Here is a 26,032-nt window from a genome sequence, read left to right on the forward strand (position 1 = left end):
TTTAATGTTGAAACATTTCATTATTTTTAATCCATTTTTGGTCTCCAGCATTTCTTTACTTGTGCCAAGACTTTTGCACCAATACTCTATGTAGTTACACAGTAGGGTGCATCAGTTGCCCCCTAAAAATGAAAAGTTCCTCCGATCATGATGCATTTTTGTTTTTATGTTCCTTTTGGTAAGAAAACACACTGGGTGAAATATTTTGACAAAATTCAAAAGTTTAATGGTGGCACCAGGAGCTCAAAGTTATGGAAAAAGCTGCTATTTTATGACTTTTATGACAAAATTTCGATCACTTTTCATGAAACATTATGGCACCTTATAGAGTATACCAAATATTTTAGATACACATTTTTAGCACATATTCTAATATTATCAAGCACAGTTTGAGTTTTAGCTGTTCATTGAATCATTTGTTCAACTACTTTTAAACAATACAAATGTATTATGAATCACATTAATGCTTCTCAATCCCTTGCAAAGGTTCTTAAAGGAACAGTCCACCGTATTTCCATAATGAAATATGCTCTTATCTGAATTGAGACGAGCTGCTCCGTACCTATCCGAGCTTTGCGCGACCTCCCAGTCAGTCAGACGCGCTGTCACTCCTGTTAGCAATGTAGCTAGGCTCAGTATGGCCAATGGTATTTTTTGGGGCTGTAGTTAGATGCAACCAAACTCTTCCGTGTTTTTCCTGTTTACATAGGTTTATATGACCAGTGATATGAAACAAGTTCAGTTACACAAATTGAAACGTAGCGATTTTCTATGCTATGGAAAGTCAGCACTATAATGACAGGCGTACTAACACCTTCTGCGCGCTTCGGCAGCGCATTGATATCTGAGCTCCGTATCAATGCACTGCCGAAGCGCGCAGAAGGTGTTAGTACGCCTGTCATTATAGTGCGGACTTTCCATAGCATAGAAAATCGCTACGTTTCAATTTGTGTAACTGAACTTGTTTCATATCACTGGTCATATAAACCTATGTAAACAGGAAAAACGCGGAAGAGTTTGGTCGCATCTAACTACAGCCCCAAAAAATACCATTGGCCATACTGAGCCTAGCTACATTGCTAACAGGAGTGACAGCGCGTCTGACTGCGTCTGACTAACTGGGAGGTCGCGCAAAGCTCGGATAGGTACGGAGCAGCTCGTCTCAATTCAGGTAAGAGTATATTTCATTATGGAAATACGGTGGACTGTTCCTTTAACATGATCTCTGGGTCACAAGAAATCAATAAATGGAGTCCAACATTGTGATTCAAACCTTACGTGAAAACATAAAATAAGCGTTTTTTGGCAAAAAATGAACCTCATGGTGCCACCATTAGACTTTTGAATATGGTCAAAAAATTTTACAGGATGTCTTTATTGGTGAAAAGGAACACCCAAACAAAAATGCATCAGATTTTATGAAAGTGAGGGCAACTGATGCACCCTATTACACAGGTATTAAAGACACCCAAGATAATATGATATAATGTAAATAGGTTTGGGGTATTTATTTATTTATTTAGTACTCCAACATTCCTGTAAGGCTGGTGTATAAACCATGCATTTCATATTTTAGATTCATCCGACTCAGAAAGTGATTTGAACAAGAGCGATCTAAGCCTGATCCCGTACAGTCCAGTGACGCCACATCACTGCCCACGCAAACGCCCTGTTCTCTTCTCTCCTAACATCCTGGCCAAAACCATCGTTCAGAAGTTCCTCAACGCTGGGGGAGTCATGGAGTTCACCGTCTGCAAGCCAGGTAAGAGATAGTGGATAAGGTGTGCATGAGATACAAGATAGCAGATAAATTACATCATTTATCATTAATATAAGTGAACAGACGGCTTGTTATTTCCTGAGTGTAGAAGTGACAAGAAGGTATAACACGTAGAGGTCCATGCTACGCAAGTCAAAATAAGGTTGTTGGTTTGAAAGGTAATAATATGGGGTTTTTTTTATCCCCCGCTGGCCGAAAGGTCCGAGGGGAGATTATGTCGTGGCGATGTCTTTCTGTCTGTCTGTCTGTCTGTCTGTCTGTCTGTCTGTCCTTCCCAGGAAGGGTGAAATCAACTCCTCTCACAATTTTTGGAGGAATTTCACGAAACATGACAAGAGGCATTGTTATATGTCGGTAATACACATATTGTTATTTCGTTAAATTGGGTCGCATTTTACCAGAGTTAAAGCCCTTGATTAACAAAATTATTCTTTGACAATTTCATGAGAGTGTGTTTTCCTTCTGAAATCAACTCCTCTCAGAATTGTTGGAGGAATTTCACGAAGCTTGGCAAAAGACATTGTTATATGTCGGTAGTACACATATTGTAATTTCATTAAATTCAGTCACATTTTACCAGAGTTGTGGCCCTTCATTAACAGCCTTGTGCTTTCACAATTTCATGAAGGTGTGCTCGCCTTCTGACATCAACTCCTCTTACAATTTTTGGACAAATTTCTCGAAGCTTGGCAAAAGGCCTTGTTCTATGATGGTAATATGCATATTGTGATTTAATTTCGTTTGTGAAAATTTCCCCAGAGTTTTGACCCTTGATTAAATAACTTGTACTTTGACGATTTCATGAGGGTGTAGGTTCTTCTGAAATCAGCTCCTCTCACAATTTGTGGAGGAATTTCACCAAACTTGGCAAAAGGCTTTGTTATATGACAGTTATACTCAGATTGAAATTTCATTTAATTTGGGCAAATTTTACCAGAGTTATGGTCTTGATTATTAACAAACTTGTACTTTGGCAATTTCATCAAGGTGTGCTTGCTTTCTGAAATCAACTTCCCTCACAATTTTTATTATCCCCTGCTGGCCGAAAGGCCCGAAGGGGGATTATGTCATGGTGATGTCTGTCTATCCGTCCGTCTGTCCCAGGAAGGGTACTCGCCTTCTGGAATCAACTCACAATTTTTGGAGGAATTTCATGAAACTTGACAGGATTCTTTGTTATACACTACCGTTCAAAAGTTTGGGGTCACCCAGACAATTTTGTGTTTTCCATGAAAAGTCACACTTTTATTTACCACCATAAGTTGCAAAACGAATAGGAAATATAGTCAAGACATTTTTCTGGCCATTTTGAGCATTTAATCAACCCCACAAATGTGATGCTCCAGAAACTCAATCTGCTCAAAGGAAGGTCAGTTTTATAGCTTCTCTAAAGAGCTCAACTGTTTTCAGCTGTGCTAACATGATTGTACAAGGGTTTTCTAATCATCCATTAGCCTTCTGAGGCAATGAGCAAACACATTGTACCATTAGAACACTGGAGTGAGAGTTGCTGGAAATGGGCCTCTATACACCTATGGAGATATTGCACCAAAAACCAGACATTTGCAGCTAGAATAGTCATTTACCACATTAGCAATGTATAGAGTGTATTTCTGATTAGTTTAAAGTGATCTTCATTGAAAAGAACAGTGCTTTTCTTTCAAAAATAAGGAAATTTCAAAGTGACCCCAAACTTTTGAACGGTAGTGTATGTCGTTAATACGCATATTGCAGTTTTTTCAACTCGGTCGCATTTTACCAGAGTTGTGGCAGAGTTGCCAGCGGGGGATATTGTGTTCTCAGAGCACTCTTGTTTATATTGATACTCCATATATAAACAACATACTGTATCTACGTATATATTAATATTTAAAGAAAATATAGTGCATCACAGTGATTTTAGAAAGTAACACAGTGGTGAACGTCTTGACATCATATATACCAAATCTGACATGAATCTGATGAACCATCTAGGAACAGTATGTCAAAATGGAACACGTTTCAAAACGCATGTAATCCAAAGTAACCCACTTCCTGTTGGCCATGGATAACACAACATAATTGCAAATTTGTTAGTCTTGGACAGACCTACATGCCTACCAAATTTGGTGTGTGTAGGTGAAACTATGGGCACTTTTCAAACCAAACAGTTCTAGGGACTTATTTGAGAGGAACCACACACTGGGAAGCTCCCTCAAGAACTCCATACCTTCAAGAGCTTGTTTCTGTTTGCATTTGCACCGCCAGTAAGAACTCTGAAGTGACATAAGCTGGCTTACTAGCATGACGTTAGCAGGAAATGCTTGAGAAGATTTTAATATTTCGCTTAGACACGTCACAGTTGCGCTGTATTTTCTGCACACTTTACTGTCAATCCATTTGTTCATTTTTTTCTTTTTAATTTTAACACTGATGTTAAGAGCTGTTGTTTACATGGCTAATGTTTTACACAGATCTTTACCATTTAAAGAAATTAGCATGATTTTAGAAAATAATGCAAACGATGAATGTTTTGACATCATATATAACAAATCTGACATGAATCTAATGAACCGTCTTCGAACAGTGTGTCAAAATGGAACACATTTCAAAAAGCACATAATCCAAAGTTACCCACTTCCTGTTGGACATGGTTAGTACAATGTAATTGCAAATTTGTTCATCTTGGAGAGACCCACATGCCTACCAAATTTGGTGTATGTAGGTGAAACTATAGACGCGTTCAGACAGCTTTTTAAGTGTGCCAAAGTTGCGCTGTATTTTCTTCCTTGCACTTCACTGTTGGCCTGTTTTCTCCATTTTTATCCCCCGCTGGCCAAAAGGCCCGAAGGAGGATTATGTCGTGGTGATGTCCGTCCATCTGTCTGTCTGTCCATCCCAGGAAGGGTGCTCACCTTCTGAAATCAACTCCGCTCACAGTTTTTGGAGGAATTTCACGAAACTTGACAGGATTCTTTGTTATATGTCGGTAATACGCATATTGCAATTTCGTTCAATTCAGTGGCATTTGACTAGAGTTATGGATCTTGATTGCCAAACTTGTACTTTGACAATTTCATGAGGGTGTATTAAGCACTTATAGCATAGATATAGTTGCCAGCGGGGGATATTGTGCTCTCAGAGAGCACTCTTGTTATTATCTTTTAGCACTAACGCTAATATCTGTTGTTTACATGACTAATGTTTTACACAGACCTTTAAAAATGGTGGTTGCTGGTACTGCATTGGTTTGTGTTGGACTGATCAATGTACACTTGCGTCACTCATCGTTCCTTTTATGCTGGGAGAGTACCTACCCTGAAGTAGGAGCTAAAAAAAAAGTCCCTCAAAACGGCATTCTAAGAACTACAATTGTTCTCAGGTCCTGCAGCGCAGACACACAAGAAAGGGCAAACTTCCTCTAACAGTTCTAAGAACTATGGAGATGTTTCTCCAGTCGGAAAGCACCTTACAGTATATGCCAGGCACAACACTCAGTGTCATATGGGGGCGCTATGAAGTCCCTGGGCCACACCCGGGTCCCTGAGTAACTCACTGATATGTGTAGCAAATTTCATGAGTTTTCACACTTCAAAGATGGTCAAATCTTGAAGACAATGAATAATAATATTGGATTAGTCTATGTATCAGACTTGACATTATTAAAGTGCCAATTGAAACGTTATTTTCAACAAAAGAAATAAGTTTTTGATTGTATAGTTTTTTTGGACCTTACTAAATGTAGGACTCTATTTGTATAACACTATACAACATTAATTACTCCAGAAATGTTATGCTTTGAAATGAAACGCAATCCTGAATTTGAATGTAATTGCAAAGTTTAAAACTAGTTTCAGGAAAACGGTGCTTCTTTTTCTTCAAAGTGAACACATTTTCCATTCTGTATACTGTAAACCTACCACATAACGTACACAAAGCAAAATCATGCCACAAACGACAGACAATTAACGTTCAAAATGACGCAAACATAGGCCAAAATGTTCCCTAAAGCCGAGACTTCATAAATCCATGCGTCATTCTCGCTTTGTTCATGCTACCGATTGTCCTCTACGCTTCAGACTTTTATGCTTAAATCAGTATTTTTCACCACAGCCAGAGGTCACTGGGTATCGTGTTTTTGAAAATTCAGCACCGATGTACGCAAAAAGCTGCTGGTTCAGTCTTTTAAGAGCTAGTCCTCCAGCAACATCCGTGCCAGCAAGATGTTTGTGAATAGACACTCGTGTAGAGTGAGTAAACAAACTAAGGGTGTTTTCACACTTGGTCCCTTTCAGCCATCTAACCGAACTCAGATCGATGACTCAGCATTTTTTGCGCATATGTGAACACTCCAACCGTACCCAGACCCCTTTAAAGCGAACCGAACTGAGACCACCTCAGGAGGTGGTCTCAGTACGGTTCGCTAAAAATCAACAGTACGGTTCGCCTAATCTGCGCATTGTGAACAAAAAGCGCACCGGGTTCACTTCGCCTTTTTCACTGTAGTTTAACCTTCTTCGTTTGCCGTAGTTGGTCACGTGACTGTAGCAGGGAAACTCGACTTCCTTTTGGAACTTACCACAGCCGCTGGAATAAATTTATTTTCCTTAATCCGCACTATTTTGATCAAAGAATACAGCAGGGCAAGCATGGCAGCAGACATTTTGATTCAAGAGAAAATTACCCAGAATTCCGTGCACTGGGGGTCTGAGGGCTCTAGAGGACCTGGTGTGAACAGAAAGAGGACTGAGGCCCCATCAAAGCTTAACTGGACCAGAAAGAGAACCCAGTCCTCTTTGTAATAAATTCACAGTGTGAACACAAAAAGAACTGAGTTCTTTTTCTGTTGGTCCACTTTTTGGTCCACTTAAAGAGGACTGAGTCTGGTTCCTTTAAAGGGGACCAGGTGTGAAAACACCCTAAAAGACTAGTTTAAATATGAAGCGCTGTGCAACAGTCTTAGGCACATGTAAAGAAATGCTGTCGACCAAAAATGGCTTCAAAATAATGAGATGAAATGTTTCAACATTAAAAAAATGACTATAAACAGCAGTAAGCCGCAATGAGTGAAAGAAAGTCAATATTTGGTGCGAGACAACCCTTTCTCAGGTCCAATGAGTGCAGTTTGATAAGGAAATGAGCTGTAGGTTTTACTAAGTATCTTGCAGAACCAGCCACAGTTCTTCTGGACACTTTGTCACACTCGCGTCCTCATTTTGCACCAAAACCCAGCAGCCTTCATTATGTTTTCTTTTTTAATCTGAAAAGTGCTCTCTTATGGAATATGCTCCTCATATACTAATATATATTTTTTCCTGTAACATTTAATTTTGTGCTGGAAAACGAACGTTTGGACTCTAAAATGTTTCTGTACTGACTCGATAATGTAGAAGTCGTAAAATAGAAATCTATAACAAAGTTTGTATGAAAAAGAAAAATAGGGAGCCTAAGACTTACACAGTACTGTATATAGTAGAATTGTAGGGATCACTGCATACACTACAGTTGTTTTATAGCGGAATGGATGAGGTGAAACTAATGAGCGCTACGATCTCACAGGGTGTAGTCTGTTAAAAGGATCAGTAAAGAAAATGATCGACAGTGGGGGTTTTGTGTGTGTGTGTGACATCCTTTCAGACATCCTGACAAAAGAGGAGTTCCTCATGAAGCAGAAGATAGAGCCGATCATCTTCTCAAAGGAAAGGCAGGCGAGCACATACGAGTGCATCACCCCTGAGAACATCGAAGCTGTTGCCTTTAAGGTATATAAAGAACACTTTGTGGATTAGTTTGATGAGTACAGTGATGGTTTAGTTTGGGTGTTTTTGTTTTTTTTCATTGAAATGATATATCCCATTTTGGAAGAGGCGTCCCTTTGTATGAGCTGTATCGTTTTTCTTATGGATCGCTCACTGATCTGAAGCTCTTGGGTAACAATTACCTTGCCACTCTGACATCTAATTCAGGGCTTAATTTGAGCCGGAACATGACGGGACAAGATCTGGAACCTCCGTCGTCGGATCCGGCAGCTATTTTCATTTTATTCGGTGTTTCGGCAGCTATTTAAATGGATCAGATCACCTCCGTGACCATCACAAAGGGAAAAAAATTCAAATTATAAATTAAATAAATAAGTAAATAAAATTTTGTTTAGTGTTCGGTTTTGATTTTGATATCTGTTGTTGATTTCTCTCCTATGACATCCACAAAATCTGTGTGAAAGGGGAAGGGGGGGGGAACATGGGGTGTATACTTCCGCTCAATAGAACGCCGGGTTTCTGTAGCCGTTAGCTTGCGCTGTGGAAAAAATGGCAAAAAAACAAGAAAGCTTACTAAAATTTTTCAAAGTCCCAGGACAGCCGGATCCTAAACGACCTAAAATGGACGACGTTGGACACAGTGACACTGCACCAGCACCTGCTGCAAGTGTACCAGTCCGCGGGAACGATCAAAAAGAAGACGAGAAGAATGATGATGGCGGTGAAGCTAGAAGTGTTAGCGCACCAACTGCAACCGTCAGAGGGAATGAGGATGAGGATCGGGAAGATGAGACTGGTGATGGCGGTGAGGCAAGTGGGGCTATCTGGACTGATGCCCAGTTTAAAGACCCCCCCCCGCCTTTTTTTTTTTTTTGAGTCACCGGACCCACCCACCTCCTGCGTTCCGGCCCGGGACCTCCCACTTCACAAATTAAGCACTGATCTAATTCATAGAGATCTGCCCTGATCCTCCGCTCGTGTTTACTCAGAGGGCTACAGAGAAAGGTAGTCTGTGAAAGAAGCTCTGCCTTCCCTCAAGAACAGAGAGTGAGAGAGAGAGAGAGAGAGAGAGAGAGAAAGAGCGAGCAGTCCTTGGGGTTTTGTCAGGTGGTCAGAAGCTTTGTTTTCATGCCTCAGTTATTAATGTGTCAGGAGACACATGAACTTTTTTCCATTGTGAATGGTGTCCCTCTGAGAGCTGTGTGGAAAAACCAGAATAGCACAACACAAGTTGGAAAACAAAACCTTCAACGATGGCTTCGGTTGAATACCCAAATTACGGAAATGAGCACATGTAGATGTTTCTGCGGTGCCTGAAATCTGCTCGTTCCTTGCATTATTGGTTCATTTATAGCTGCCGCAGCACATTGTGTACATTCTCAGACTGTGTTCTATGTTCTGCGTTCTGTTGCAGGGTAAACACTGTCTCTTGGAAGCAGAACTGAGCTGTGCAAAAGAATTGCTCAGGAGAGAAATCTACCCCATCATTATCTACATCAAAATCTGCGAGAGGAACATCAAGAAATTAAAGTAAGCAGCTTTGATCAGACTTTCAGTGATCAAGTAGGTCTCAAATTACATTGTCTTAGAATCTCAGTCCACTACAAAAAAAACAAAAAAAACAAGTGTTGCCAGGCAAAACAAACCTCGCCTGGTAGCACTTATGATGAATATGAAGGAAGATATCGCGAAAAAAATTATTTTGACCTTTTTGGTGACCTTGACTTTGACCTTGATTTTGACCTTGTGTGTGAACATACTTGGCCAATAAACATGGTTCTGATTCTGATTCTCTGCTGCTCTCAGCCAATCAGAACACACTTTACTGCTTACTGCTCTCAGCCAATCAGAACACACTGTACTGTGTGATTGTTACATTCTTACAGCACGATGACATATTGGCTACCGTCTCTATATGAAGCAGTAGCCACAAAAACCTTGACCGGATGACCCCCAAAATGTTGGAGGTTCTATTTGAGACCAATGCCCATCTATCCTGAAAGTTTCATGAAGATTGGTCCAGCCGTTTATCATTAACAAAAAAAAACAAAGAAACCCCACCGAAAACAATACCTCGCCCTGCTTACTCTGTAGCAGACGAGGTAAAAAAAAAAACTTTTTTTTCTCCTTTTACGTTTTCCCCTTATGTGTGGTGGTTGGGAAAATCTGCCAAAAAAGACGGCTTATAACATACTATAACTATCCGGTACCAATGAAAAGTTTGGACGCACCTTCTAATTCAGTGTGTTTTATTTTTATGAATTAAAAGACACTTGACATAATATGGATGACTATAGTTGTGGTGTTGAATTGAGCTATTTACTGTATTTTTATTATTTACTATTTACTGTTTGATCTCAAACGCATTAAGAAGGCAAAAAACTTGTCCACTAATTAAGTTTTGACGAGGCACCTGTTAATCGAAAAGCATTCCAGGTGACGACCTCATGAAGCTGGTTAAGATAATGCCGATAGTGTACAAAGCGTCATGAAGGGAAAAGCTGGCTACTTTGAAGAATCTAAAATATCAAACATATTTTGTTTATCACTTATTTTGTTTACCACAGAAGTTCGTACATGTTCCATATGTTATTTCATAGTTTTAATGTCTTCAGTCTTGTTCTACAATGTAGAAAATACAGAAAAACCTATGAATGAGTCGAGTAGGGGTGTACAAACTTTTGACTGGTACTGGAAGTAACTATATAACTATAATTCTTATTATAAATTTTCACCATGGAAATGTATTCATTTATTTTTCAATCTTGCCGTGACTGACTTCCTCCAGAGATTCCTCCAGGTTCAGTGAAGAATCTGCTGAACTAATGTGATGGTAGAAACAAGCTATGTTCCTGAAGATGCCTATAACTCATCTCATCTCATTATCTCTAGCCGCTTTATCCTGTTCTACAGGGTCGCAGGCAAGCTGGAGCCTATCCCAGCTGACTACGGGCGAAAGGCGGGGTACACCCTGGACAAGTCGCCAGATCATCACAGGGCTGACACATAGACACAGACAACCATTCACACTCACATTCACACCTACGGTCAATTTAGAGTCACCAGTTAACCTAACCTGCATGTCTTTGGACTGTGGGGGAAACCGGAGCACCCGGAGGAAACCCACACGGACACGGGGAGAACATGCAAACTCCGCACAGAAAGGCCCTCGCCGGCCACGGGGCTCGAACCCAGGACCTTCTTGCTGTGAGGCGACAGCGCTAACCACTACACCACCGTGCCGCCCTGCCTGTAACTCGATTGGCTAATTATAATTAGCTATAATTAGCTAGTTATTCAAACAAGATTGTAGCTATAAACGATAGCTATGAGAATGTGACTCCAGTGATGCATATCATCATCATACATCGAGAATCACACATTGCTAACTTCATCTAATATATTGATCTCATTTATAAATTAACGTACCAAAAGTTTATGGACACCTGACCATCCTACCATGTGGTTCTTCCCCAAACTGTTACCACAAATTTAGAAGCGCACAGCTATCTTTGTTTGCTTGAATTCATTTTTTTTTAATTTAATTTATTTAGCTTTGCCATAGTTATATATGTATGTGTGTACATACTAGGGTGCATCAGTTGCCCTCACTTTCATAAAATCTGATGCATTTTTGTTTGGGTGTTCCTTTTCACCAATAAAGACATCCTGTAAAATTTTTTGACCATATTCAAAAGTCTAATGGTGGCACCATGAGGTTCATTTTTTACCAAAAAACGCTTATTTTATGTTTTCGCGTAAGGTTTGAATCACAATGTTGGACTCCATTTATTGATTCCTTGTGAGCCAGAGATCATGTTAAGAACCTTTGCAAGGGATTGAGAAGCATTAATGTGATTCATAATACATTTGTATTGTTTAAAAGTAGTTGAACAATGATTCAGTGAACAGCTAAAACTCAAACTGTGCTTGATAATATATTTAGAATATGTACTAAAAATGTGTATCTAAGATATTTGGTATATTCTATAAGGTGCCATAATGTTTCATGAAAAGTGATCGAAATTTTGTCATAAAAGTCATAAAATAGCAGCTTTTTCCATAACTTTGAGCTCCTGGTGCCACCATTAAACTTTTGAATTTTGTCAAAATATTTCACCCAGTGTGTTTTCTTACCAAAAGGAACATAAAAACAAAAATGCATCGTGATCGGAGGAACTTTTCATTTTTAGGGGGCAACTGATGCACCCTAATGTGTGTACATACTGGTACATTATGGCTGGGAAACCACTACAGCTTGCGCCAAATACAGCAGCCACCGTTGTACCTAATCTGCATATCTTTGAACTGAAGTGTTACAGTTTCCCATTAACTGGAACTAAGAGGCCCAAACCTGTTCCAGCATGACCCAACGCGAGTTCTATGAAGACACGGTGTGCCAAGTTTGGAGTGGAAGAACTCGAGTGTCTTGTACAGAGCCTTGAACTGAACCCTGATGCCAAGCCTCTCATTTAAATTCAGCTCCTGATCTCACTAATGCTTTCGTGGCTGAATGAATGTACACTAATCCCCACAGCTACGCTCCAAAATCTAGTGGAAAGCCTTATTAGAACAGCAAAGAGGGGACCAACACCACATTAATCCTCATGGTTTTAAAACGCAGGTGTCCACATAATTTTGGCCACGGAAATTAAAATTTCCAAACCAAAAGCAATTTAAAAGTAGACAAATTCGGCTATATTTTCGCAGACCTGGCAACCTGGTCTCAGTGAACGACATAATGACTAACACTTGATACTGACTGAGTTACTGTAATTCTCCGTGAGTGTTATGTATACCTGATGCTTTGATTTTTTTTTTTAAACATACAGTACTGTGCAAAAGTCGTAGGCACCTTGTTGTTTTTTTCCATATAAAATTTGTGATATATTTCTATTTTATGACTTCTACATTATACAAAAACATTTTAGAGTCCAAACGTTCGTTTTCCAGCACAAAATTAAATGCTACAGAAAAAGGAAAGTTTGTATCTGAGCAGCATATTCCATAAGAGAGTACTTTTCAGATTAAAAAAGAAAACATAATGAAGGCTGCTGGGTTTTGGTGCAAAATGAAGACGCGAGTGTGAGAGTCAAAGTGTCCAGAAGAACTGTGGCTGGTTCTGTAAGATGCTCAGTAAAACCTACAGATCATTTCCTTATCAAACTGCACTCGCTGTACCTGAGACGACTACTATTTATTTATTTTTTTATTTAGTTTTAAGTAAAGGGTCGTGTCACACCAAATATTGACTTTGTTTCATTTATTATGGCTTACTGCTGTTTATAGTGTATATATATATATATATATATATATATATATATATATATATATATATATATATATTTTATTTTTTTTTTTTTAAAGTTGAAACATTTCATTTCGTTATTTTTAAGCCGTTTTTAGTCGACAACATTTCTTTACATGTGCCAAAGACTTTTGCACAGGCCTGCACATTAAAGAAGCATTAAATTTCTCTTATTTGAGAAACATGACTAATGGACCTGAACGTTTTGCAGGAGGCTTCCTCTGAAGGTGGATTCGGAGGAGGAATTCCTGAAGATGTGCCGCGCTAAGGAGAAAGAGCTGGAAGCCCTGCCGTGTCTCTATGCCACCGTGGAGCCCGACTCCTGGAGTGGAGTGGAGGATCTCCTCAGGCTCATTAAGGACAAGATCCTGGAGGAGCAGAAGAAAACAGTGTGGGTGGAGCAAGACCTGCTGTAGATCACCTGACCTTGAGAACAGCCAGCCAGACAGCGAGACAGACAGACAGCCACAAACACTGACAATGTAGGTTACACTGATCTCTGAAACTCTGTCAGCGCTTGTGGCGTAGCTGGAATGTATACACAAGCCACTGCAATGCAAAGAGGAAGTGTTGCAGAGGTCTGTGGTTCCTGTGCAGTGAAAAGAAAATGCGCCTAAGGAAAGACGGCCTTTTCTGACACCGGTCCCGGCTAGAGGAAGACGCGTTCTCATTCAAAGCCTTTTTATATATCGTTCTCCAAATGTGCTGCTGTAGTCAGTAAAACGTTCTTTTGCTCACGTCCTATTTGTAATCCCCAGTAAGGCACAGCCCACTGCATTTTGTTGGATTCCATCCACTGGTTTGTTTGTTTGTTTGTTTGTTTCCTCTTGCAGATGCTCACTGCAGTTCTCATTTATCATCCCGAGTGACCACAAACAAGATGAATGTTGATAATTCAAAACTGAATTTGATGCCCTTATCATTGCATTGTTTAAACGATGGACCAGAGCTCTGATTTATTTCACTCCATCTTCGTATTGTCAGGATATTTATTTTATAGCCAACCTGCAGCACATTATTTAAAAGAAAGGCTGTGTCGTGTTGTTTCTTCTGCTGTAGTGTGTACACATGATGTGGATGTGCGGGTGGATGACTTCTCACGGTGTGTTCTAGGTTTGACGCATAGATATGCATGCTGTATAGTGAATAGTGCGTTCGAAACAAAAAAAAAACCCATGCAGCATTAAGTTTGACTGAACAGTTGTGTGAGTGATTTGAATATATTGTGAAGATGTTCCTTCTTAAGTTGAAACTTTTCCACAAGTCACTTGCGAAAAAAGGAACTGTCACCAGGAAGTTCGACACACATTTGCCTCTGAAGGCCAAATGTTCTCTCTGCTGTGAAGATAAAGGGTATTGCACTGTTGCACCAACCCTCAAGGTCGACATATAATCCTGTGATAACTTGTAGATCATTGTGCATAATTGCAAATGTGTTGCTATCTATTTTGTCGAAGGCAAGACACTACAGGTAGTCACGTCAGTTATGGACAAATCAGTAACATGTCTTCTATTAAACTGTAGCAATAAGAGTGTCATAACTCCTCAGAAATGTTCAAACGTATTAGAAGCCTTAAGCTCCGCCCACTTGGTACAGTCACATCATATCGTACATCCTGGATAGGCTTGTTTTGCGAGATACAGTACCCGTCAAAAATTTGGACACACCTTCTAATTCACTGATTATTATTATTTGTTTTTTTTTAATTAAAAGACACTTTTTTTTTTTAAATAAATACTGTCACGTAAGTGTGAGGTCAAACTCAACACACATGCTGTCTTACTTTCAGGGGTTAGTGAGAATCAAAATAGTGTTATGATTATTCCTCACTGAAATACAGTGGCTTGCATAAGTATCCCCCCCCCCCCCCCCCCCCCCCCCCCCCCCCCCCTTGAACTTTTCCACATTTTGCAGCATTATAGTCTGGAACTAAAATGGACTTTATATCCTGAACCTACACAGAATAGTCCGTAATATTGAAATGGGAAAAAGAAATCTCCTCTTCATTTTTTATAAAATTAGTTCAAAATAAGACATGTAAACCTCAAAATTAGTTCCGGTGCAACTAGTTACCATCATAAGTCACTGGTTACAGTTAAAGTGTTGAATAATCTCAATATACTGTATGTAATATCCAGTACCAGTCAAAAGTTTGGACATGCCTTCTAATTCACTTTTTTTTTTTAATATTAATTAAAAGCCACTTCATGTCTTAAAGTAATGATGGATGCCGTTTCTCTTTACTTAGCTGAGCGGTTCTTGACATAATATGGATGACGACAGTTGTGCAATAGGGCTATTTATTGTATTTTTATTATTTACTATTTACTGGTTGATCTTAACCACATTAAGAAGGCAAGAAACTCGTCCACTAATTAACTTTTGATGAGGCACCTGTTAATTGAAAAGCGTTCCAGGTGACGACCTCATGAAGCTGGTTAAGATAACGCCAACAGTGTTTAAAGCGTCATCAAGGTAAACGGTGAGTACTTTGAAGAATCTAAAATATCACACACACTGTTTTTTTGTTTTCCACATAATTCCATATATGTTCTATATGTTATTCCGTAATTTTGATGTCTTCCGTATTATTCTACAATGTAGAAAATAGTCCAAATACAGAAAAACCTATGAATGAGTAGAGTAGGGGGTACAAACTTTTGACTGGTACTGTATGTCAGTTTATGTGTCCTTGTGATACACAGCTGAACTTCCTTGATAACGACGTCTGTCTGTACGAACAATGTATGTGTACCACCACAGAGAACCCAATTGTAAGTGCAAAGCAGCGAAATTTGTATGTGTATATCCATAAGATAGATGGGTTTATTTATCCAGTGCATATTTTCAATTTGCTTTTTAAAAAATAACCTAGGATTATTTACTAACATTGTAGCAGCCGTTGGCATTAAGAACAACAGCAGAGAGTCTCTGATGGGTGCGTATGTGTTTTATTCCTCTTGAACACGAGTATAGGATCGAACACCGGCTGTCAAACAAACGTGACAGGGTTATAAACGAATACACAAATTTTGCAGAATAATGTTGACAGACTATGCTCTGAACGTTACACACTTTGCTCCACTCAACCAAGCGTGCAAATCTCTACAAGTTCGCCAAGCGTGCACCATTAGCCTCTGTGCTCAAAGTCTTGTGCTAAACCACAGTTCAACTAGTGCACCGAACGCAAACTAAACAGCGCACACAAACTTTACGTTGTGCATGAGTGACCTGCCAGGAAGACAGATGGCAAAGCTTTACAACATACCGCACTAAACCTCTGATAGCGGCACATGGTGAAGATAAATGCAGCAACGAGTGTCTGTAGCGTAATAAATACAGCTTCCTGGGCTGACCGCTCCGCCCTGAACATGAATAATGAGTGACAGCTCTGGCTGCCACTTATAGACACATTTTACACTCATCAAGATCTCTACTTTTAAGCACTGCCTATATATATATATATATATATATATATATATATATATATACAAATACATATATATATATATATATATATTAGTGCTGTCAAGCGATTAAAATATTTAATCGCGATTAATGTCGCGACTGTCATAGTTAACTCGCGATTAATCGCAATTTAATCGCACATTTTTGTCACATGAAAAACCATTGTAATTCTCTTATCAGCATAAAAAAGTGAATGGGCTTGCTCACCGTTCGAACTACGGGGGTACTCGGGGGATCCGAGATCCCCTGAAACAGACATGAGATCCCTTGAAAACATGATTTGGGAAATGTTGGGGGGTCTCTAAAATACTGGCAAAATGATGTTTATTGACATAGTAATTGTGTGTAACGGGAAGCATTTGCATATCCGAAGTGAGCGCGCGATGGAGAGCCGCGCTCTGAGACAAGCGCAAGCACCCCCCCAAGGGAAAATAAGGGACCCCCCGAAAATATCGGCATAGTTCGAACACTGGTTGTACCAACGTCTTGTCACAGCCACTGCAAAGTGGGGCTGGAGCCGCCGATGGGAAAACGAAACCTAAGCCGAGCACCGTGGCTCTTTGGGGGAGGGCAGAGGACTCTGGCTGTGCAGGGCGTGGCATCATGTCACAGAGCGTTAATCTCGCGATAAAAAAATTATCGCCGTTAAAATTGAGTCAAGTTAACGCGTTAATAACGCGACATTTTTGACAGCACTAATATATATATATATATATATATATATATATATATATATATATATATATAAAACCTTATTCACTCCTTTAACGCATTTTTAAAACCATTTTTTTCTCAGGATCCGGTTTTGTAATAGTTTATCACTGTTTTTCAATGACCTGCATTCATGTCTTCATTCCTTTCCCTAATTCGAAGTATATTAGAAAGGAAATTCCCCAAAATGTCAACTATTGCTGGATTTATGTTAGATTTTATACTGAAAATACCATTTTATTTTCTCGATTAAATCATAAAGAATTGATTTTACAAGTCTTCCTCTTGAGAGTGTCTTCCCAGTGAAATACATATTTAAATTAGAACAACATCAAAAGCCTAGATATTCTTTTTTTTTATCAGTATGCAAATGCATGCATATTTAATTATGCAAAACACAATTTGCATAAATAATGTTTCCCCTATACAAAAAAAAAATTTTTTGGAAGCTTCCACTATGCAACGGTAGATTGTGATATCTATTGTTTTGTTTTGTTTTTTTCTTAAATTGACCTGTAGTGTCTTGCCTTAAATGAATGTATATGTCTGTTTCGAACTATATTTATTACAGTTACAGTCAGAAAGTTCAGAATTTATTAATATGGTAGAGAATGATTGTATAAACCTTTATTTTAATCACTTTTCCAGTTTTCTTGAGCAGCTGAAACGCAGATGTCTGTACAATAAGATATACACAAATGTACTTTATATCAGATCGAAGTGTATGTTCTGTTTTACATTAAACATGTTCTGAAGAGCACTCTGATTCTGCTGTAAAGCTGTCGGAACAGGTCAAATGCTTGTGTCGGCATGTTTTCGGCCAACTCTTTTGAAGCTTTGCCAACTCGCACTTTCACTGAGCTGTAAATGTAGTGAAATAGTGCAAAAAAACCAGACAAGAAATCCTAAACAGAGCACGTCACGAGTCAAGCAGTGGAAATTTCAGTTGGTTGGTGGCTGCGATTGACAGGTTAGAGCCATCTGTGGTGGCGGTGGTTCCTCTCAGAGCAGCGTCACTGAACACGACAGCTCTTACGGTAAAGCCAAGTTTCCACTGCGGCTGGAAATATCAGTCTGCAAAGCTCCTGGATCTCCTTATTTACCAAAACACATAGAGACTTGAGACTTGTCATTTTTTCTCCTGGTTTTTACACTGAAAATGATTCATGAGTGTGTTGGAGTATTATGGCTCGCTGGTGCCTTGTAATGTGAACCTGAGGGAGAAAGTAAACAAATCATCCTGTGTTGCTTCATGATTGTGTGTGTGTGTGTGTGTGTGTGTTTTGCATAGTGGAAAGTCCTGTTTACTCTCCGGTAAATCGACAGCATGATTATGTGCTGTTGCTCTGATCAAACCATACAGGGGAAGGAGGACAGCAGAGGTGTGAAGATTGAGCTTGCACAACTGCACACATGAAGACTTGAAGATGATGTTTCTGAGCATAGCTGCATGATCTACAGGCTATTCACCTGTGTTTAGTTTTTGTACATTCTGGGCAAGGTGTAAAAGACTGGATTCATTTTACTTTGAAATGCCACAAAATGCATCTTATTAGCATCCAATTTGAGACGTCTGTAATCCCTTCTTAACAGAATTTACCTTAGAGTTATGTATAATAATAATAGACAGCATGGTGGTGTAGTGGTTAGCACGGTCACCTCACAGCAAGAGCGTTCTGGGTTCGAGCCCCGTGGCCGGCGAGGGCCTTTCTGTATGGAGTTTGCATGTTCTGCGTGGGTGTGCTCCGGTTTCCCCCACAGTCCAAAGATGTGCAGTAGGGTGCATCAGTTGCCCTCACTTTCATAAAATCTGATGCATTTTTGTTTGGGTGTTCCTTTTCACCAATAAAGACATCCTGTAAAATTTTTTGACCTTATTCAAAAGTCTAATGGTGGCACCATGAGGTTCATTTTTTTGCCAAAAAACGCTTATTTTATGTTTTCGCATAAGGTTTGAATCACAATGTTGGACTCCATTTATTGATTTCTTGTGAGCCAGAGATCATGTTAAGAACCTTTGCAAGGGATTGAGAAGCATTAATGTGATTCATAATACATTTGTATTGTTTAAAAGTAGTTGAACAATGATTCAGTGAACAGCTAAAACTCAAACTGTGCTTGATAATATATTTAGAATATGTACCAAAAATGTGTATCTAAGATATTTGGTATACTCTATAAGGTGCCATAATGTTTCATGAAAAGTGATCGAAATTTTGTCATAAAAGTCATAAAATAGCAGCTTTTTCCATAACTTTGAGCTCCTGGTGCCACCATTAAACTTTTGAATTTTGTCAAAATATTTCACCCAGTGTGTTTTCTTACCAAAAGGAACATAAAAACAAAAATGCATCGTGATCGGAGGAACTTTTCATTTTTAGGGGGCAACTGATGCACCCTAACATGCAGGTTAGGTTAACTGGTGACTCTAAATTGACCGTAGGTGTGAATGTGAGTGTGAATGGTTGTCTGTGTCTATGTGTCAGCCCTGTGATGACCTGGCGACTTGTCCAGGGTGTACCCCGCCTTTCGCCCGTAGTCAGCTGGGATTGGCTCCAGCTTGCCTGCGACCCTGCACAGGATAAGCGGCTACAGATAATGGATAGATAGTGACAATGATAGTAATAATAATTAATAATGTGCCCTTAGTATATAGCGCTTTTCTCAAACCTGAAGTCACTGGGCTATTCTGAAAAAGCAAACACAAAGACACGGAATAGTGAACAAACCAACGGAATCTTTTGCTTTTTGTTTATTTCATATGGATTACAGACATGGAAAGGATAAACTGCCACGTAAGTGTGAGGTCAAAGTCAAATTGCACGCGTGCGCACACTTTCAGGGGTTAGTGAGAATGAGAATAGTGTTATGATTATTACTCACTGGCTTGCATAAGTATTGGCCGATGCCATTACGAAAATTGCGATTTTTTCCCATGTGAAATTTGCGATTTGCATTGTTTGTTTACGAAAATCGATACCTCCAGTATGGCTGCGCATCTGGGACTCATGCAGATGTTTGTCACGATCTGAGCGATTGTGGCAACCCAAAACTCTGCAGTAATTCACCATTATTTGGTTATTTTATCGAAAAATTCACAAAGATTACTTTGCTGTGTCCAATGATGCCAATATGGCCGACTTCCGGTTTGATGATGTCACATGAAAGCACTCTATAAGTGTGCAAAGCATCATCAAGGTAAATGCTAGGTACGCTGAAGAAGTAACGTATTGTTCTACAAGGTAGAAAATAGTCAAGAGACTGAAAAGCCTATGAATGTGTCGGGGCGGACAAATGTTTGATTTTTGCCTGTACTGTATGTACACCTGGTCCTGGAAGGCTTAAAGGACATGGGACATGAAACATAAATGCACGCTATATCAGTTTCTTTCCGGGCGGCACGGTGGTGTAGTGGTTAGCGCTGTCGCCTCACAGCAAGAAGGTCCTGGGTTCGAGCCCCGGGGCCGGCGAGGGCCTTTCTGTGTGGAGTTTGCATGTTCTCCCCGTGTCCGCGTGGGTTTCCTCCGGGTGCTCCGGTTTCCCCCACAGTCCAAAGACATGCAGGTTAGGTTAACTGGTGACTCTAAATTGACCGTAGGTGTGAATGTGAGTGTGAATGGTTGTCTGTGTCTATGTGTCAGCCCTGTGATGACCTGGCGACTTGTCCAGGGTGTACCCCGCCTTTCGCCCGTAGTCAGCTGGGATAGGCTCCAGCTTGCCTGCGACCCTGTAGAAGGATAAAGCGGCTAGAGATAATGAGATGAGATGAGAACAGTTTCTTTCCATTAAAAATATGAATTAATTGCATCAACAAATACAAAATCATCTATTAAATTCAGCAAAATCGTTATATTCGTGATGATCATATGGCATTTCTGCTCGAGCTCCAATATGCATATTTTACAACCGGAAGAGCCGCTGTCACGTGATCATACGTCACAAAAACTTTCGGGCACAGCACAAGCGGGTAGATGAATGGAGAAGTGAATGACAAGAAATTTGTTTTTATAGTCTTTAACGTACATTGAACATCATGGTGTATTGTGCTGCTTATGGTTGCAATAATTCCAATGGGAAATGCCCTGGAGTAAGTTTTTTTGCATTCCCCAAGGACCCGAAGCTGAGGAAAGTGTGGGCTCACTACTGCCGTAGAAAAAACTTTGCACCTACTGTTTCCCACAAACTGTGTTCGGACCATTTCACTGAGGATTCTTTCAACATTAATACTCAGGTACTGAGCGATATTAATTGCCAAGCCAAATTTAAGAGACCGTATAGCCGGGTTCATGGAGGCAGTGATAGCGCCATAATATACAGGGCCTAACATTCCTACAACTGTAGAGACAGTCAAGAAATCCTGTCACATTAATGGACATTTAAATAAATGTTATGTTGGTAAGTTTGTTTAACTTTTCTTAATTTTCATCTCTTTCGCCAAATGGCGTAGTGTTGTTGGCTGTGTGATGGCGTTTCACCATTTTGAACGTTTTCATCTCGGACTCTGGAAGCATTGTATCTCAATCAATCTCGAAAAATATCAGCAAAAAAAAAACTAGCTTGCAACGGACTTTAGCTAGATCTATGATGAACTTTCAATGTATGATACAAAAATAATACTTCTTTCAACAGATCATTAGCCTTTGAGCAGAATTGTTTTTAACTTGCCAGGAAGTGTTATCGAGCCGACCGCTTTCAGTTTCATGGGGATTGAATGAACTCTCACTCTCAGAATCATCTGACCCGTCAGAGTAAAGACAAGATCCATGTTCATGTGAATTTCCAGCTATCGGTTCGAATTGATAGGGTCTAACTTCACATCTCTGTGAAACATCGGGAATGTCACTGTCGATGGTGTCCATTTCGGTAACCTGTTTACATTAGATTCCCAAGCGCTGGCTCCTTGGAAAGTTTTTGTGACGTCACGGGTCACGTGACCACCTAGCTCATTAACGAATCATTGTTTTACGCTGATGTATAAAAAAGTTGAATAATGTGATGATTTTCACATTTTTGACGCCCTGCAGTGATTTAGATGGCATTTCTTATGTCCTTTATACATAATTATCTCATTCTCATCTCATTATCTCTAGCCGCTTTATCCTTCTACAGGGTCGCAGGCAAGCTGGAGCCTATCCCAGCTGACTACGGGCGAAAGGCGGGGTACACCCTGGACAAGTCGCCAGGTCATCACAGGGCTGACACATAGACACAGACAACCATTCACACTCACATTCACACCTACGGTCAATTTAGAGTCACCAGTTAACCTAACCTGCATGTCTTTGGACTGTGGGGGAAACCGGAGCACCCGGAGGAAACCCACGCGGACACGGGGAGAACATGCAAACTCCACACAGAAAGGCCCTCGCCGGCCCCGGGGCTCGAACCCAGGACCTTCTTGCTGTGAGGCGACAGCGCTAACCACTACACCACCGTGCCGCCCTATATACATAATTATACCCAGAAAAAAATCCATGTCCCATGTCCTTTAAGAGTTTGTCAGAGAACATACCTAAAGAAACATCATCATGAAGACCAAGGAGCTATGTATCTAAGTCTGGGACAAAAGTATCAATCAAGCTTTGGTGATTCCAATAATCTGCCAAACTTTCAACATCCAATGAAACGTCATTGAATACATTATTAATGTGACTCGCTGAAAAGTCACTGATCAGGCAGTCAGAAAAGGAACCTCTTTAAAACATTCAGACTAATGTAGTATACAAAAATGGTCCCTCTGCCTTTTTTTTTTTTTACAGTCAGCTGCCACAGGAAGTACAGCACACACCACTGGGGCGTTCCTTCGGCAGATGGCTCAGCAGACTGTTAAGTGTGGCCGTCAGTCAAATCTGAGAGGAATGCAGGAGCTGAAATGTCGTCATAAACACTCCATCAGAGTGCGAATGTGTTTATGTGTGAGTGTATGTGACAGACATCAGGATTTCTACATCAGGCTCATCCTCGCCATCTGTGCCTCGAGCCTCATGTTTCTGAGCCACCCTCCTGTTACACCCACAGCTCCGAGCCACATCTGGAGTGTCCTGCTTTCACTGAATCAGGCGTTCATGTGAGCGTGTGTATTTTGCTCACATATGGACCGCAGTGTACCTTGTTACTCTTGATGATGAAACATGTTTTCGAGATCATTAGAAAAGTCAAACTTTTTTTGTATAGCAGCTCTATATTTGGAATGTAACATGTTCAGTGAAATGGCGGCACGGTGGTGTAGTGGTTAGCGCTGTCGCCTCACAGCAAGAAGGTCCGGGTTCGAGCCCCGTGGCCGGCGAGGGCCTTTCTGTGCGGAGTTTGCATGTTCTCCCCGTGTCCACGTGGGTTTCCTCCGGGTGCTCCGGTTTCCCCCACAGTCCAAAGACATGCAGGTTAGGTTAACTGGTGACTCTAAATTGACCGTAGGTGTGAATGTGAGTGCGAATGGTTGTCTGTGTCTATGTGTCAGCCCTGTGATGACCTGGTGACTTGTCCAGGGTGTACCCCGCCTTTCGCCCGTAGTCAGCTGGGATAGGCTCCAGCTTGCCTGCGACCCTGTAGAAGGATAAAGCGGCTAGAGATAATGAGAATGAGATGTTCAGTGAAGTGGAGGCACCGAGCGCATGAGTATGCATCAGATGTGTCTCCCAATCTGCTGCCGTTAAACACGTGAGAGTCTTGAGTTCTCCTGAAGTTTGTCAGACATTGAAAAGACAAATAACAGAGTCTGTGTTTGGTTTGTTTCTTCAGAGTGTCACTTCCCACTTGTTTCAGCCTGCTTTGTGTTTGTTAGCTGCACTCTTTCTCAAGAGAGCATAAAAGAGCACAAGTTGTGATATCGTCTTCATCACAGCTAAACACAAGAAGTCTCGTTTGATGAATTTTATTAACAGATAAAAGTGAAAGCATGTCGTCTCCAACCATCTCGAACACGAATCTGATGTTCAGAGGGCATGTTTTTATTTCAGATACCAGTATTCCAGGATGCAAATGTGACAAGGATTTAATTATTTACTTGCTTTCATGTTAGTACAAAGTAATTAGATGTTTTAACAAGAATTTCTGATTTGTTCCAGGGAGACCAAATGCCTGCTGAGTTTTGTGCTTTTCTCTTAATTAGGTCCGACAACACAATGAACGCTATACTGATTGTTGTTGTTTTTTTTTTTATAATTATTATTTAACGTTCAGTTTTTCTCAACCCTTGCCAAAGAAATGTCTGAAAGCCTTATGTTACTTGGACCACAAATAATTAGGCTATATGGCTAATAATAATCAGCAAACTTTACGCCGACAAAACGTCACTTATCTCCCGTAATACACTTTTATATCATGTATCAATTATGTATATTTTATGAAAATATATATTTTAATTATATGCTTCATATTTAATTCCAGCAAAGTTGCACTTTTCAGGCAGAACAGTTAATAAGCAACGTTTAAGTCATTTTAATATTATGCAAACAAAATAAAGCCATTGTTTACTCTGTATTTAAAAAAAAAAAAGCATAAAATGATTCGAATGAAATAGTTCTCTTGAGCATAAAATGTCATGAGCCTAATGCATACCAGCGTGGTGTTGTGGTGAAAAGAGTTCCAGTCATTTTCATTAACATCATCTAGCTTTAGAGACAAAATTAAAACAAGACAAAACTAGAAGAGCACTCAGTAGAGTGTATACCTCTGTCAAGCCACATATCCGGATTTGCATCAAAATTGAATCAATTGCTCCTTGGCCCATGGCTCAGCTTTCCTCAAAATTTCACCAAAATCTGTTCACTACTTTGTGAGTTACATTGGAAACAGGCAAGAAAATCCTGGACCCACACACACTCCCGGCCACTTTAATAGGAACTTGTTCTTGATTCTAAGATCCCTATTCTTGGCGGCAGGATTGGAACCCAATGTGTTCTTCTGCTGTTGCATGCTGAGATGCTTTTCTGCTCACCACGGTTGTAAAGAGTGATTATATGAGTTATTATATCCTTCCTGGCAGCTCAAATCAATCTGGCCATTTTCCTCTGACCTCTCTTATCAACAAGGCGTTTGTTTCCACCCACAGAACTGTCACTCACTCAGTGTTTTTTTGTTTTTCACACCATTCTGTGTAAACTCTAGAGACTGTTGTGTGTGAAAACCCCAGGAGATCAGCAGTTTCTGAAATACTCAAACCAGTCCATCTGGCTCAAACCAACACCCATGCCACAGTGAAAGTCACACTCTGAGATCACAATTTTTCCCGTTCTGATGTTTGAAGTGAACATGAACTGAAGCTCTTGATTTGTATCTGCATGATTTGATGCATTGTGCTGCTGTCAAGGGATCGGCTGTTTAGAGAACTGCATCAAACAGCAGGTGGACGTGTGGGTGTTCCTAATAAAGTGGCCAGTGAGTATACATATCCAGATTTGCATCAAAATCTAATAACTTGTTCCTTGGCTCATGGATCATTGGAATTTCATCAAAATCCGTTCACTACTTTTTGAGTGACATTGAGAACAGAGAAACAACCGGAGGCGAAAACATAACCTCGTCCAACAAAGTTGGCAAAGGTAAGAAGAAAACATTCTGACAAACGAAGTCCACTTTCACACTCAGGACCTTTTCATACTTTTTGTTTTTCCTTGCACTTGTATCTGAAACTTGGACAGCTCTGTGCTTAGATCATTTTCTCCCTCATTTGTTGCTTAGGATAAATGCCAAATTCATGTACATGCAAACTGTATGCATGCAAATGTACTGTCTAGCATTCCACATTATGGAAGGTAGCAAGGACAGAGGTGAGAAACAACTGCTCAGAAGCCTGCGAGGCTGTGAGGCTCCAGGATTCCTGAATGAGTTGTTTGGAAACAAAACATTACCCTTTCCTCAGTTCTCCAATCTCTTATCAGAAGAGATTGCACACATTGTTCCAATTTCTGTTCATCCAGGTTTCATTCAGCCTTCTCTGCATAAGAGTAATTTTCCTTTTGACCAACAAAAGAAATGGATGTGTTTTGATGGGGTGTTCAAAATGTCTAATCATGGCCGCGTTGCTC

The 26,032-nt window shown here is 40.1% G+C and overlaps 2 protein-coding genes across 2 annotated transcripts in view; both read left to right on the forward strand.

Moving 5' to 3' along the window:
- The window catches only part of card11 (caspase recruitment domain family, member 11), a 75,324-nt gene extending 60,634 nt beyond the window's left edge, over positions 1-14,690 (forward strand). Inside the window, exons 21-24 of the mRNA XM_060943069.1 lie at positions 1,577-1,762; positions 7,397-7,521; positions 8,933-9,048; positions 13,038-14,690. Of these exons, the coding sequence (XP_060799052.1) occupies positions 1,577-1,762; positions 7,397-7,521; positions 8,933-9,048; positions 13,038-13,242 (632 nt within the window). The 3' untranslated portion in view covers positions 13,243-14,690. The remainder of the gene's footprint in view (positions 1-1,576; positions 1,763-7,396; positions 7,522-8,932; positions 9,049-13,037) is intronic.
- Positions 14,691-25,339: 10,649 nt separating this feature from the next.
- gna12a (guanine nucleotide binding protein (G protein) alpha 12a) overlaps positions 25,340-26,032 on the forward strand; it is a 126,748-nt gene continuing 126,055 nt past the window's right edge. Inside the window, exon 1 of the mRNA XM_060943071.1 lies at positions 25,340-25,546. The gene's annotated coding sequence lies outside the window, so the exon portion shown is untranslated. The remainder of the gene's footprint in view (positions 25,547-26,032) is intronic.

This window comes from Neoarius graeffei, chromosome 16, assembly GCF_027579695.1.
Source record: "Neoarius graeffei isolate fNeoGra1 chromosome 16, fNeoGra1.pri, whole genome shotgun sequence".
Classification (NCBI taxonomy): Eukaryota; Metazoa; Chordata; class Actinopteri; order Siluriformes; family Ariidae; genus Neoarius; species Neoarius graeffei.